Genomic DNA, 14,859 nt, shown 5'->3' on the forward strand with positions numbered 1-14,859 from the left:
CAATGCGACACGACACGCATCCAGACGCTGATAAAACTGTGACGCAATTCGATTTTACGGCCGCCACCGGAAAAGCTTTATAATGTCAAAGGACGTTTCGACATTCCGGAGCTGTTGAAGTACCACGACGACGACATCGTGGTATAAAAGAACGACCTCCTGCTCCACTTCCTAAGTTTATTAAAACGTATATATAAACGGAAGATTTTACTTAATCCAAATTTCGAAAGAGTTATGAGTACATAACTAATTTCCTTTTCCAATAAAGAATGACCTTTTTACTTATTACTTTTAGAAAACAGGATATTTATGTAGTTGAAATAAAAATTATAAAAATAATCTTAATTACGATCTTTTCAGAGCATCGTCTTTCTAAAGGAATCAATTTCAAATTTACAATAACCGCCCTAGCTACTACTATGTAGTGTATAGAGCATCGCGGTCTCTTAAGTTGTTCGTAAACGCAAGAAAAACACATGGCGCGCTGCTCATACCAGCTCAGCTTCTGCAGAGTTCTCTCGTAGCGCACAAAAGTCCACGTTATCCGGTGAATTAATGCACGCGTATGCATAACAGATGTTGTTTCTGGGATGTTATTGTACGAGTTATAACGTACCAGAGAGTGGAGAGGAGCTAGCAAAAGGTGAGTTAGTGCGAGGAAGAGACCGAGACCGAACAAGTTCTCTTCACTAAAAATAAAGCGTCGTCGTCATCGTTTCGTTCGCCATTAGGTGGACATATTGGCGTAATTGTCAGCCTATTCATTTATCGTCAGGTTCATACTGTTCGCAGTTTATTCAGTGGCTCTCGACGCTATTCGGTATGTTAAATTTGAATTGCTTTTGACGGTTATTACGTGAACTTTCTTTTATTTATAACCTATTAATAATAGGTTTCATCAATTTTCTAATAAGTGCGAAAAGCGAATCATTTAAATATTAATTCTCTTTGGCTTTTAGAACTTATGAATCAATAATGATTTGAATTGTATACTTTTTAAATCGTTAATAAATTCGTGACTGAATAAAAACAATTATATTAAATAGCTAGGTGGTATTGTATAAAAGTTTAGAACAGTTTATAAATGAACTTTCGTCGACAAGCCTTATTAATTCTGGATTAACTTTCCAGAAACTTTACCCACTAACAGAAATAATTTAATACTAAAATTGACAACTTATTTATAATTAAAATAACTTACACATTTTCTCCTAAACTTGTGATGTGACAAACACGATTTAAAAAGCACAATACTTAAAGGGTAATCGAAGAAATTGGTTGGGGAAAGAGAAATGTTAATAAAAAAGTGTTCGACCGTCGCCTAGATCGAAATTGTTTCTACATAAACCGCGAGAGGTCCGCAAACACAGACGACCAAACAAACCCGATTGCACACAGATATAAAAAACAAATAGACCATGTGCAATGCCAACGTGCATGTTCGAGAACGCAGATATATAAAATGTTACTGACCTTTTGAGCTGTACGAAGATAGGGAAATCCTCTAAATACACAGTGCGGCCGCTGTCGCGAACAATAATAGGCCGCATTGATCAGAAAGAGCAATCGGGAGAGTGCAATAAAAAAATAAATTTATTCTAGATAAATATTGTGAAATAAAATTCTCTGAAAAAATCATAACTACACTATAAAGTAGTATAAAGCACAATTTTTTTGTAATTTCATAAAGAATCGTTTTAGTTAAACAACATTTTATTAGTAACAATAAAAAGAAAAAAAAATAAAACTGATAATCTACGCTATTTGGGTTATGAATGCTTTAGTCACGAATTCCTAAGCGAATTGAATTTTCATTGCATTCCTCAACTAAAACTATTTCGAAAACGCCAATTTTGTTCCTAACCTCATTTAGGATTAAGTTAAAATTAAAATCATTTTTATCTAAATCTTAAAAAGACCGTGTGTCCAATTGTATTGCGTCAAATCCAGTCCCACTAAATCCAATTCTAATCTTGCCGATCTTAATTTCAACGGTACGGCGCATTATGGAAGAGCATTCAAGGATAATGTTGCTATAGAAGGAAAGGTCACACAAACGTAACTCGTACCATTTCGAGTCCTGCTATGGGATATCTTTTGTTTTACGCGATGATATCGCCGCATATAAATCTGAGGGTGATGAAATTTTCTCAAGGGAACCGATCGCGATTTCAAAACTCACAAGACGTTTAGATTGCAAAATATGACTATGTTTATTATGGAGGAATAAAAAAAAATCTGATTCGTTTTGCGGTTATTTCTCAAATAAGTTGATTCCGATCGATTAATCAAAATAAATTGAACGACATTGATCGTAAACGGTAATTTCTGGTTCAACTAACAGCGAATTGGACAAGTAATTGCTGTGAAATGACTTGCCCTATACCTAAACTACTCATTCATAACCATCAGATTAATTACGTTCAAACTATATATAAAATCTACATCTTATTAAAATCAACTCGGTGTAAAATCCTCCTCCTCCGCCATTTCTTTCCTCCCAGTCTATATATCTTACAAACAAGTTGGAAATTTTTCACAAGAGACAGCCGTTCCGTTAGCGTTGAAAAATCGCGAGGGTCGTTCAATGTGGTTCTTTTCGTCGTTTTCGGTACGGTCGGCGACGCTATCGATCATTCAAAATTGGCCGGCCGAATTAGGGACCCCGTGATTGATGGAGTGGTCACGACAGCTCGGCCACCTAGTGGCGCTACTACGGTAACTGGAAAAGCGAAAACCACGAACACGACGACTCGCTACACTCGTCATGATAAAAGGAAAAACATATCGACGGTCGATAATTTGTCATACCAAATTGACAAAACCTGGTTACTCACAGAAATAATCCATCTATACTTACATACCTTGAAAGAATTTTTAGAAACAATTTTATATTCAACTTTTTTGTACAAAGAAAATTATTTACTTTACTCACATCTACAAACAATTTGGCATAGGTAATTTGCATGTGTGGTATTGAACCACCCTGTATGGTCACGGTTTGTTTGACCGAAAACTCGTTAGTTGGCGCGTTAGGCGTTGTTTAATGGAATCACCGCTAGGCGATGCAACGCCCGAAGCGCGTCCGGCGTTAATTTTGCGTGTGCTGTTGTGTGAGTGAATCTGCCTGGTGGTTTTTTGGTCGGTTTCACGCCCGTCACACGGATTGTTGACCGTCGTTCACGCCTGCCGCCAACCTCTCTTTACTTCACTCTATATAGTGTATCACTCTCTCGGTGTTGCACGTGTTTTGCCCATTTAAGCACGTGTGTAACGGTGGCGGCTTGAGTTTTCGGTACTTGATTTCAACGATAAATGACCGTTAGAAATTATATAAATACATTGTATTTATACCTTTGGTCAATTTTGTTTCAAACATTAATACATTAATCATTCTTTTTGACCTTAAGTTTCGTTTGATTTTTATTGATACATAGTTAAGTAATTAACCTGGGAGGACGCGCGCGTTAAATGATGTGTATATTCTCCAAATGTCGATTAAATCGGGGAATCCCCTGTATACCTCTCGAGTAGAGTGTAACAGAAGTAACTATGCTCAGGCGATATTATTATACCGTTCTCGATCAGTGCTAGGGTCTCATTTATGCGAAGTGGACCATTTTATTTCTGTGTTTTGTGTCTTTTATTAGTTTTTGGTGAATTGTGGTTATTATTGAACAGTTGTCGCATTATTTCAATTTTATCAGTTCGAGTTCCAGTAAGTTAAAATTATAACAAATGAAGTAACTATAGTTTATTGGCATATCAGTATTGCAGTAGATAATGGATTCTCAGCCAGGGCCATCAAATATCAGTAAATGGGTGGATAGAAGGCCTTTAACTAAAAAAGATCTAGAAGAGGAAATAAAGAAAATAATGGAGGAGGAGAGTGATGACAATGAAATTCCACCAACTGAATCAGATAGTGAAGTTGACCACATTTCAGTAAGCGACCATCTTACCGACACTGACGCAGACGAACCATCAGAAGATGAAGGCAATTTTTACGAATCAAGCTTGGCAGGTACTCCATCTTCTCACTTTTATCTGGGGAAAGATGGTACACGTTGGTCCAAACAACATCCACCAATAAATGTAAGGACTAGAGCCCATAATTTAGTGACCCATCTACCGGGACCGAAAGGAAAAGCAAAGGATGCAACTACTCCTTCTGAAGGTTGGAATTGTATGATTTCTGATAATATGATAAACCATATTGTCAGATATACCAACATATACATAGATTTGTCGCGAGGAAAATTTGTTAGGGAGAGAGATGCCGCTTCTACAGACCAACGAGAGATGAAAGCACTTTTCGGTTTGCTGTACTACGCTGGGGTAATGAAGTCTGGGAGACTCAATACATTGGAATTGTGGGAAAAAGATGGATCTGGTGTGGACATATTTCCAGCCGTCATGTCTCGAAAACGCTTTTTATTTTTACTCACTTCTTTACGTTTTGATGACATACGTGATAGGCACACCAGACGACAAAGTGACAAACTGGCTCCCATACGTGAACTCTCAGAATTATTTAAAAACAACGTTCAAAGCTCCTATGTTATTAGTGAGTATGCCACAATAGACGAAAAATTGGAACCTTTTAGGGGAAGATGCTCGTTTAGGCAGTACATAAAGAGTAAGCCAGCAAGATATGGCATAAAAATTTTTCTTTTGACTGACAGTCGTACATACTATACGAACAACTTTGAAATATATGCTGGTAAGCAACCGGAAGGTGAGTACAAGTTACAAAATGATCCTTATTCAGTCGTATGCCGTCTCATCAAACCAATTGAAAAAACTGGCCGAAACATAACAATGGACAATTGGTTTATGAGTATAAAGCTAATGAATGATCTTTTGAAAAATCATCGCTTGACCTGTGTTGAAACTATCCGAAAAAATAAAAGGGAAGTACCAACTGCATTTGTCACTCCAAAAAATCGGTCTGAATATTCTAGTTTATTTGCGTTCTCGGAAAATAAAACAGTAGTTTCATATTGCCCTAAGAAAGGTAAAGTAGTTTTGGTGGGTTCAACTATGCATCACGATGACTGTATCAACAGTGAATCTGAAAAGCAAAAACCTGAAATAATAGAGTTCTACAATTTGACTAAGGGTGGAGTCGATACTGTCGAATATAATCCACATAATTATGTGGATTACTAACTATATTTTTTGGTTTTCTGAATATTGCGGCTATAAATGCTTACATTGTTTATAAAAGCAACAAGCAGGAACAAATTGCCCGATGAGTATTCTTGAAAAACTTGGCAAAAGAACTAGTAAGAGAACATTTACGGTATAGGTCCACTATTGTCTCGCTACCCAGTGACATAAAAACAAGGATAATGCTTTTAATTCCACAAAATGAACAGGAAGAATTTCTTCCAGCGAAGCGCCAGAAAGTATTGTTGGGAAGGTGTCAAGTTTGCTCAGGCCGCAAAGACAGAAAAACTAAAACATGCTGTAGTGCGTGTAATAAACTCATATGCCGAGAACATTCTATACCAATTTGCCAAGGCTGTTTCGCAAATAAGGTTGTCCCCGTTCTGAAAGAAGATGAAGAACTGGAAGAAGAGGATGTCTAGGTCATTTTATCATATTTTTATTATTTTTTTTGTTCAGTCTCATCATGTGTTGATTTGGTTTTATTGAGTACAATTTTATGTTCATTTATTTTAAATATGTCACAAATAGAGTTTATAAGTTCAGTTACACAATCCATTGTTTTATTTCCCGAAAGAAGACTCAAATATCTATACTTATACCCAAAATATTTATAAAAATCAAATATCGGGTAAAAAATACCCGACGCGCGTTTTAACGTGAGAGCCAGAGGCGCGCGTCCTCCCGGGTTAACAGTATACTTAACACACAACAATTTTAAACGTATCTTGTGTGCCAAAATCATTTAGAATCTTTAAAGTTCCCTATTTGGAGGTACTAGAACTTTGATCCTAATAATGAAACCTAAGCTCAGGGGCGCGCCGTGCAGGGGGTGCAAGGGGTGCATCGCACCCGGGCGCGGTCATCCTAGGGGCACATGTAACGCAATAAAATTGCGCTTTTATATGCAAAGGCGAACTACTGAAATATCAAACATTGGCACAAATATAACAGAGGAAGAAGAATCCGACGTGAAAATTTCAAACGAACCTGAAAATGTCTTACATTATATTTTTACTAATGATTTATTCAATATGCTTCCTAATATTACTATAGCACTTAGAATATACCTAACATTACCTGTTAGTGTTGCATCAGGAGAGAGACCATTTTCAAAACTTAAAATAATAAAAACCTATTTAAGAGCAAATATGAGTCCAGAGAGACTTAACAATTTGTCTTTAATAAGTAATAATAATAATAACAAACACTAGAAACTTTCGGGTTTTGCCGTGCGTCTTTTAATAAAAGGTTTGACGTTTCGGATGCCATGTTGTAACCTTCTTCAGAAACAGGGTTCGAAGTGAAAGCCTTAGTACTTATATTATTAACCTTTATGGGGAGGATATCAACAAACAAATCAAGGATTTGGATAACTCACGAATTAGACAACGCAAGCTGTTGAGCAGTTTGGCCTTTCTACGAAGATGCAGAGAGAAGAAAGTAACGCCAACCTTCTTGAAGATGAGGCACCACATCGACTCCGCTGCAACACGTAGAATTTTGATTAGGACAGAACAAGCACTGCTACGAGAAAGAATCCACAAGACCTTCAATGATCTACAAAAAATAAGTGAGAAGTTACTACGACTCCACCTCTCACTTTTCAATTGTATATCCGGAGAAGACTGGGACAAAGTGGACAGACTAACAATGGAGAAGGCTGATCGCGAATTTCAGAAGACACGCACATCAAGAAGTTTGAATCTCTGGAACGCCGGTCGCAAAAGAAGAAAGGTAATAGTTTACCAGTAGAAACAATCGTCATTAACAGATCGAATATCCCACTAACGAAAGACGAAACCTCTGTGCTCGCCAAAGGATTGAACTACGCAATCGCCCCGAAGAAGGTCGCAAAGGAGGAAATCATCTGCGAAGTGGAAGCAGCTGTTCGAGGGATGCCTACACTGAAAGCCGAAGAGATCCGACAAGAAGTTACGAGAGTACTGAAGTCAGCAAAACCACCAAAATCCAACTTGACGGTTGGTGAAAAGAAGGCACTCCGATCTATAAAAGAAAAGTCAGAAATCGTCGTGTTACCAGCAGACAAGGGGAATGCCACTGTTGTTATGGACAGGAAAGAATACGACGACAAAATGTTGAATCTACTGCACCCAGCCACCTACAGGAAGATCAAGAACCCACAGACAAAATCGTAAGAAAAATGAAGGAACTGATAAAATCAACAGGAATTCCAGCAGAACAGCAGAAAGGTTTGTTTGTGCAGGCGACGGTACCACCAAGAATCTACGGACTACCGAAGATTCACAAACCAGACGTCCCCCTCCGCCCTATCGTCAGCGCCATCAACTCCCCAACATACCAGCTGGCCAAACATCTTGCAAAGATTCTGTCTCCCTTTACAGATAACACGGAATCGTATGTCAGCGATTCTACACATTTTGTGGAATCGGTAAAAGGTGTAAAGCTGGATGCTGGGGATATGTTGGTAAGTTTCGATGTGGAATCCCTTTTTACTAGGGTACCTAGAGGGTCTTCGCCGAAAACTCATTCCGGAGGATTTACCAGAATACGTGCCAGATCTGGTGGAGTATTGCTTATCGTCGACGTATTTCAGCTGGAAAGGAGAATTTTACGAGCAGTTCGAAGGGGCAGTCATGGGGTCTCCACTATCGCCAGTTATAGCTAACACTTCGAACCCTGTTTCTGAAGAAGGTTGCAACATGGCATCCGAAACGTCAAACCTTTTATTAAAAGACGCACGGCAAAACCCGAAAGTTTCTAGTGTTGGTTCTAGTTTTAGTTCTAATTTTAGTTTAATTCACACCGGCCGTGAAAGCCTTCGTACTTACAAGAAAAAATTATTAAAAATTAATTTTTTATAAATATTTTGCAAATTGTAATAAATTAGTATAAAAAATATATTTTATAAATTACTTGTTGTTCCAATGTTTGTATCTTATTTCAATACGAATTTGGGGCGCTAAAAATGAGTTCGCACCCCGGCGATCGTTTACCACGGCCTAAGCTCCTATTCGCCTTACTGATGAGTTCCTCCACATGATATACATCCACATGATAGCCAAGATCCTTTACCTTACACAACACACTTAATGGTCCGGGTCCAAACTTATAGTTATGATTTATAGTGTATCTTTTTCTGGTGAACGTTATTTGACTGCATTTACCATAGTTTAGAAAGAGATAATTATTAGTACAGTAGGTTTGCAAACGATTAAGATCCATTTGAAGTTCTTCGCAATCAGAAGAAGATTCAATCTTGGAAAATATTTTGCAATCATCGGCATATATAGTTCGTTTTTTTTCTATAATACTTGTCAATGTACATTTTTTAGGGTTTCTGTTGGTATTATCTAGGACCCTTATAAAATTTATGTTGTTTTCCTGATTTTTAGTAACATTTTCAGTAACTAAATAGTTGAGGTTAAAATACTAATAGATTTTTAGATATACGATTTTAACGAAGTACATATTTATTGTAAAAACGTGCTACAAAGTAATTAAATAGAACAAAACACCTTTTCTAGGCAAATAAACACCCCACAACATTTTTTATGCACCTTTTCTTTTTGAATAACGAAAGTTCAAACGTCAGTGTGACATATTTATTTCAAAACATGATAAAACAAAACTCCCTGTTAATTTTGCCAACTTTAGAACAATTTGGCAGGTATTATAGAAAAAAAAATGAGCTATAGTAAAAAATTACTATGGTGAAAGCACTCATAAATATCGTTTATATAAGCCAAAAACAGAACCGAACCCAAGTGACTACCATGAGGCACTCCTGAAGTGACCGGAATAAAGTTAGATATGTCATTATTAATTTTTACAGCCTGGCATCTATCAGAGATATAAGACGCCAACCACAATCAAATCTAAAGTTCTACTATTACAGTCAAGTATGGTATTAAATTGACTAAAATGACAGTAAGAGAAAGCTATAAGAAAATCGTTTGAACGTGGGTCGGAGCCGCCAGAAGGAACCAGGCATTGACAAACTTCTGCAAACAAGTAGTACAAAAAATAGTACATGTCAAGAAGAGAAGTATGACTCCATTCAAAGGAGTCTCTATACTTAATACTTCACGAATTAGGAACTAAATCTAAAAATGGCTCAATGGATGAAGAATGATGCTGGCTAACAAAGCATACTTCTCACAGTTGGTTATCTTTGAAAGATATTGAGAAGAATTTTAGGTCCAACAAAAGGTTTTTTTTTCCAAATCTACAAAGAACACCTCTCATAGAATTCTGCAAGCTGCAAAGGTTGAGGTGAGCAGGGCAACAGTAAACTGCATGGAAAGAGACTGATGGGAACGCTACGTAAAAGGTTGGAAGGTAAATATGGAGGAAAGCGGTTGAAAAGAAGGCAAAAATTGAAGGAGGATCTGCAGAACCATTGAAGAAGAAGAACTGGTATGAGAGGAATCAGAAAATACAATAGAGCCAAATAATAAGTTCTTCCCAAGAACTTATCGCCTACACTCCAACATATCCATATTATTTTTAACCCTAATATCTATAAATTAGTGATGGAACGAATAGTGATTTTGCGAAAAGCTGGATATTCGGCCGGATATCCGGCATATCTATCCGGACATTATGGTTTAATTTCTGGTGCATTTCTGAAGTGGTACCCTATATTGCCATATTATTGCGATATTTGCATAAAAATGAAATTAATAAGAAAGCCGATAAGATATGTCAACTTATTTGGATCGAAGATACAAAATGAACTTTTTTTATGCAGATTTAACAAACGAAGCAACTGCAAATGATAACAGCGACAGTTCTGTTAGTAATGAATGTGATGATGAATTACAAGCGAACAAACAGATTTTATATATCGTATTGGGATTGTTACATGAGGCTGCTAATAACAAACCAGAAATAAATAAAGTTGTATTAAATGAAAAAGGTCCTATTGGGGTTGAACTTAATTATTATCTGAAGTGTCCAACACCTAAAAAAGATACTAATTCCTGTGTATGTACTAAGTAATAGGTTTTTAATATTCGGATAGTTGCCGGATATCTGTTCCACCACTACTATAAATCTAATATTCAGTGTAAAATTGATTAAAAAAATGTGTCGAGTATGATAAGAAATTATTCTAAATAAATTAAATATTTCTAAGTATTAAAATTCGTCGCTTAGAAATAAAAAGGATTATTAACTTTATATTATTAAACAATACCTTTAAATATTAATTGTACACCAAGTTATTGTACACGTGTACAATAAGAATAATTGTTTACTCGGCTGTATTTAATACACAGCGAGAATACACGGAATTTCAGAGACGGTAAAAATTGCGATAACTCCCGGGTTTGACCGATAAAATTATTTGTCGTTCGTCTTTTGCTATTTTCAATGCTCGGGTTTGTTTTCGTCGTTTGTCGAGTACGGTGAACCCCCCGCACCATTGGGCCTTTGAACGGCAACAGTGCTTGACCCCGGGGAGCCTACAAGATTAAGAAGGAACGCGCCCGAACGAGTTCATTTAACTTATTAGTACAGTTGTATTGTTTTTCTCTCCATTTCGACGTCGTCAACGACAAAAGCACTTCCGATTTAACGCGGGCGACTCTGTTGATGATGATACGTATCGCTTCATTTGTAGCCATGAATTATTATCTTTTGTTTAGTCGTGGCGCGCACGACTTTTTAATTGTTGCGTGCGTTATCGCACGGAAATTTTCTTTCAGTACAAATTACTGCGGTCGAAGACATGAGAGATTATCTCGAAAATACTTAATTAATCCGGAAAATAATTAAATTTGTCAAGTTTTATTTTAAGATGAAATCCCAATTATAATTAAAATCCGATACAAGTTTAGTTTATATAGCAATAGATCACCTGATATAGCTTTTAACCATCAACTTTTACACAATGTTTACTTTGAAGAACGGCGCGATCGGCAAATATTTACCGTATCGCTCAATTCTATGTAACTATATGTGTGTGTACAATTGAAAAATATCTACGAAAAGTAAGTCTGTGTGTGCAAGTACTTTTAGTTTTTATTGACTTCATCAAGTCACCCTGATAAGTGTTAACTTGGTTTTAAAAAATATTTCTCTTTATTTACCACAAAATTTTTTCTTTTAACTCACTCTTAATGTTGTTTATTTGAGTTTGATATGTTGAAAAATTAAATAAATCTAAAGCTAACGTGCGTAAATAAATTAATGTAAATAACAATCAGCGCAAGAAATGAATAAAAAAGAGAAATAAAGGAAGGAAATTCTAAACAGTGTCAATCAGCGATTGAACATTACCAGTAAAATTTCTTCGTAAAGTTCTTGCAGAGCCGAAACCTCCACCGAAGCGACATAAATAGAATGAAGAGGCCGTCGTGGTGTCGAGCCTTTGGCGACCTCTCGACTTACCTAAAGAGCTTCGGGTCGAGGATGCGCATCTTGTCCGTCCCGTTGTTGCTCGATTTCGAGCTGAGATCCAGCGGCTCCTCGCCCGTCTTTTCCTCGGCCCCGTCGGCAGCCGAAGCCGCGTTCTGACCCATGAATGGATAGAACTGAGGGTAAAGGGCTAGGTGCGGCATCGGCGACCCGGAATTTATGGCGTTTGTGACGGCCGCTATTACAGCCATATTCTGTTCGACGCTGGTCATGTTTCTATGGGACCCGTGGTGACGCTGTCGATTATTTGGAAACGCTGCTGGACTCAACGTTGGCGGTTCTGCGTCGCTTCTACTATCGCTTGAATCTGAATCCGAATGACGGGGACTCTAAAAAAACAAATAAAATAATTATATTAAGTTATGGACTAGTTAAGCAGATATTTTAGATCATATAGGTACATAAATAACGCAAGATTGATAATTTAATAAGGAGTGGATGTAGTAAATTCTTATTAAATGTGTGTCATTCCTTACATTTATGTTGTTGTAAAGCAGCATAAATGGTTTATCCGATGAGCTAGATATTTTATGTAACGACATGTATAACTGGTTTGGCTAGAAGTCACCAAAGGTGTTAATCTTATAAAGACATTTTAATACCATAAATATTAATGAGAATGTAAAGTTTAAAAGTAAAATTCTAATATCATTTTATCAATACGTAATGGGTTTTTACAACAAAATATTTTGTATTATGAACAATTTATAAGGTAAAATTTATAGCGTCAAATTACAAAGACTGCAATATGATACGAATTATCGAGGATAGAATGTCAAAAAGGCTCTTAAGCAGCACAATGCACGCCAAGAAACCAAGTGGGAGGCGGCGATGAAAACGATGGAAGGACAAAGTGATGGAGGACGCATAAGCGTTCGAGTTGATTTTGGGGGTGGTTCAGTAATGACAAGAATTTCTTTGAGGCACACTCTTATTTTGTCCCGAATGAAAGAGGCGTATTAACAGCACGAAGATACAAACATTTACAGAAATCTCTTATCAAGACGTAGAGGTGTAATTAACTTTAAAATAAAAATGTATGGTTCGAACAAATAGAAGAATACATCAATCTGTAGATTTAGTAATAAATCTTTGACGCGCCTTGTATTTGCAATTAATTGGTGAACAATTTGTTAAGATTCGACAAAACATCTATTTAACGTCTAATAACATCTCGTTTAATAGCTTTATTTGCTCGTTTAAAGCAACGTTTACATTAAACCAGTATATAGAAGCAGCAAATATTCTCCCGTTTCGCTATCGTTTGCATTAACAAGCCTCTTTGGAAAGGAGGAAAACTGGGCAAGCAGCGACGGGTAAGCGGCTGACACGGGCCATAAAGCCGTCTCTAATGGTGCCGCCGATGTCCGCGATCCATCTTCTAGTAAATTTATTATATTATATGCAAATTGGCGCGTATAGCGCCGCGCGGTCTTGCCCTAATAGAGCGGTCACGACTGTTGGAAACCCGTTCCCGGTAATGGACGTCCGGTCAGGTCGTTTTTCACGGCACGAAGACGAGACGATCGCTTTTAGAGACGCCGAGAATGAAGACGTACGACACCTTGACCAATCGTAAAACGTGATTCGAACAACCATTGGGTGTGGGTATTTAACTAGCGTGGGCAGATAATTAGATGTATAACAAATCGCACAGCTTTTTTTGTACATCATAGAGTAATAGAAAATAAAATCCATTAAAAAAAGATACATATACACATGCAGTTGTAATCCTTTCATATTGATGGATTTCGCACTCCATAAATATTATAACAAAAAAAAATTATTTTTATTTATTTTTCTAAAAACCTTTACGCAAAAATTAAATGAGATATATAGCTAGCATCAAGTGCTAGCGTAAGTCAATATTTTATCAGACGTCTAACCCTTTTTTTAACCCTTTGCACTCGTATGTCGCCGTATAGGCGGCATACCATGTTAAACGCGCCTGAAAATTATAGTTTGGATAGTGATAATATTAGTGAAGAAAGTGACTCTAGTAGTGGTAGTGATATTATAGTTACTAAAAGACAGAGAACCATACCTTTACCATCAAGTTCAAGCAGCAGTGTAGAAGACGAGAATATAACACAACCTGGTAATTTTGGTCCATGGCAGGACGTCACATGCCACGATCAGGTACCAGACAGGATTCTATTTACTTCTGGGGATAAAATGGTAGGACCACAAATTCCAGATACTTGTACAAAACTCATAGATTTTTTCAAGCTCTTTTTTACCGATGAGCTAATAATAAAAATAGTGGAACAATAACAAATAACTACGCTAGACATAAAATAGCACAGAAGAGGTTGTCAAAACGTTCTACATGGCACACGTGGGTAGATTACAGTAGAAGAGTTTACCGCATTTATTGGGGTTGTCCTAAATATGGGTCCGATAACCGTATCTAATATCCATGAGTATTGGTCACAACAGTTTAATGCCAAAATACCTTTTTTAAGTAGTATATTTAGAAGAGAACGATTTTTACAAATTTTTTGGATGCTCCACTTGCATGAAAACGATCCAAATGACCAAACTCTTAGGGCTCGAACTCAGAAAGTCAGTCACTATTTAGATTATTTGGACAAACAATTCAAAGAACATTTTGTTCCATCAAGAGAGATATCGGTAGACGAATCTGTTGTTGAATTAAAGGGTAAAATTAGTTTTTTAACTTACAACCCTAACAAGCTTACGAAATGGGGGATAAGAATTTATGTAATGGCGGATGCTAACACCAGGTATATTTATTCAATTTTGCCGTACTACGGAAGCTTGACATCGGAAGATTTAGTGAGACCTGATTTACCTGTAAAACAAGGATAATTTTCCATCTTTGTCAAAAATTATTAAACAATAACCCAGGATGTAAAGGATATCATTTTTACACCGATAGATATTATACGAGCTTGCCACTTGTAGAAGAGTTGTTAAAACTAAATGTTCATTTGACAAATAAACCGCAAATTTATACCTGATTCTATCAAAAAACCAACATTTGCCGAAAATAACACATTTGCATGCAGATCAGGTAATTTGATGTTATTGGCATGGAAAGATAAAAGGGTCGTCACCACACTTACTTCGTGGGATATTTCAGGAACACAGCCTATCAACAGAAGAGTACGTGGAGGTAACTTACAAGTTGTAAATAAGCCAATTATGGGAGGTGTCGACCGCGCAGACTCTTATTCAGCGTCATACTGTTTCCTGAGGAAGTCTTTGAAGTGGTGGCGAAAGTTATTTTTCTGGGGATTCGAAATGTCCAGTGTCAAT

The 14,859-nt window shown here is 36.9% G+C and overlaps 1 protein-coding gene across 4 annotated transcripts in view; it reads right to left on the reverse strand.

Annotated features, from left to right (window-relative positions):
* Positions 1–14,859, reverse strand: part of LOC111415118 (Ecdysone-induced protein 93F) — a 116,478-nt gene that overhangs the window by 11,877 nt on the left and 89,742 nt on the right. For all 4 annotated transcript variants that reach the window (XM_023046627.2, XM_023046626.2, XM_023046628.2 and 1 more), the window contains one exon: positions 11,551–11,906. In XM_023046627.2, the coding sequence (XP_022902395.1) occupies positions 11,551–11,906 (356 nt within the window). The remainder of the gene's footprint in view (positions 1–11,550; positions 11,907–14,859) is intronic.

Source organism: Onthophagus taurus, chromosome 2, assembly GCF_036711975.1.
Source record: "Onthophagus taurus isolate NC chromosome 2, IU_Otau_3.0, whole genome shotgun sequence".
NCBI classification, from domain to species: Eukaryota; Metazoa; Arthropoda; class Insecta; order Coleoptera; family Scarabaeidae; genus Onthophagus; species Onthophagus taurus.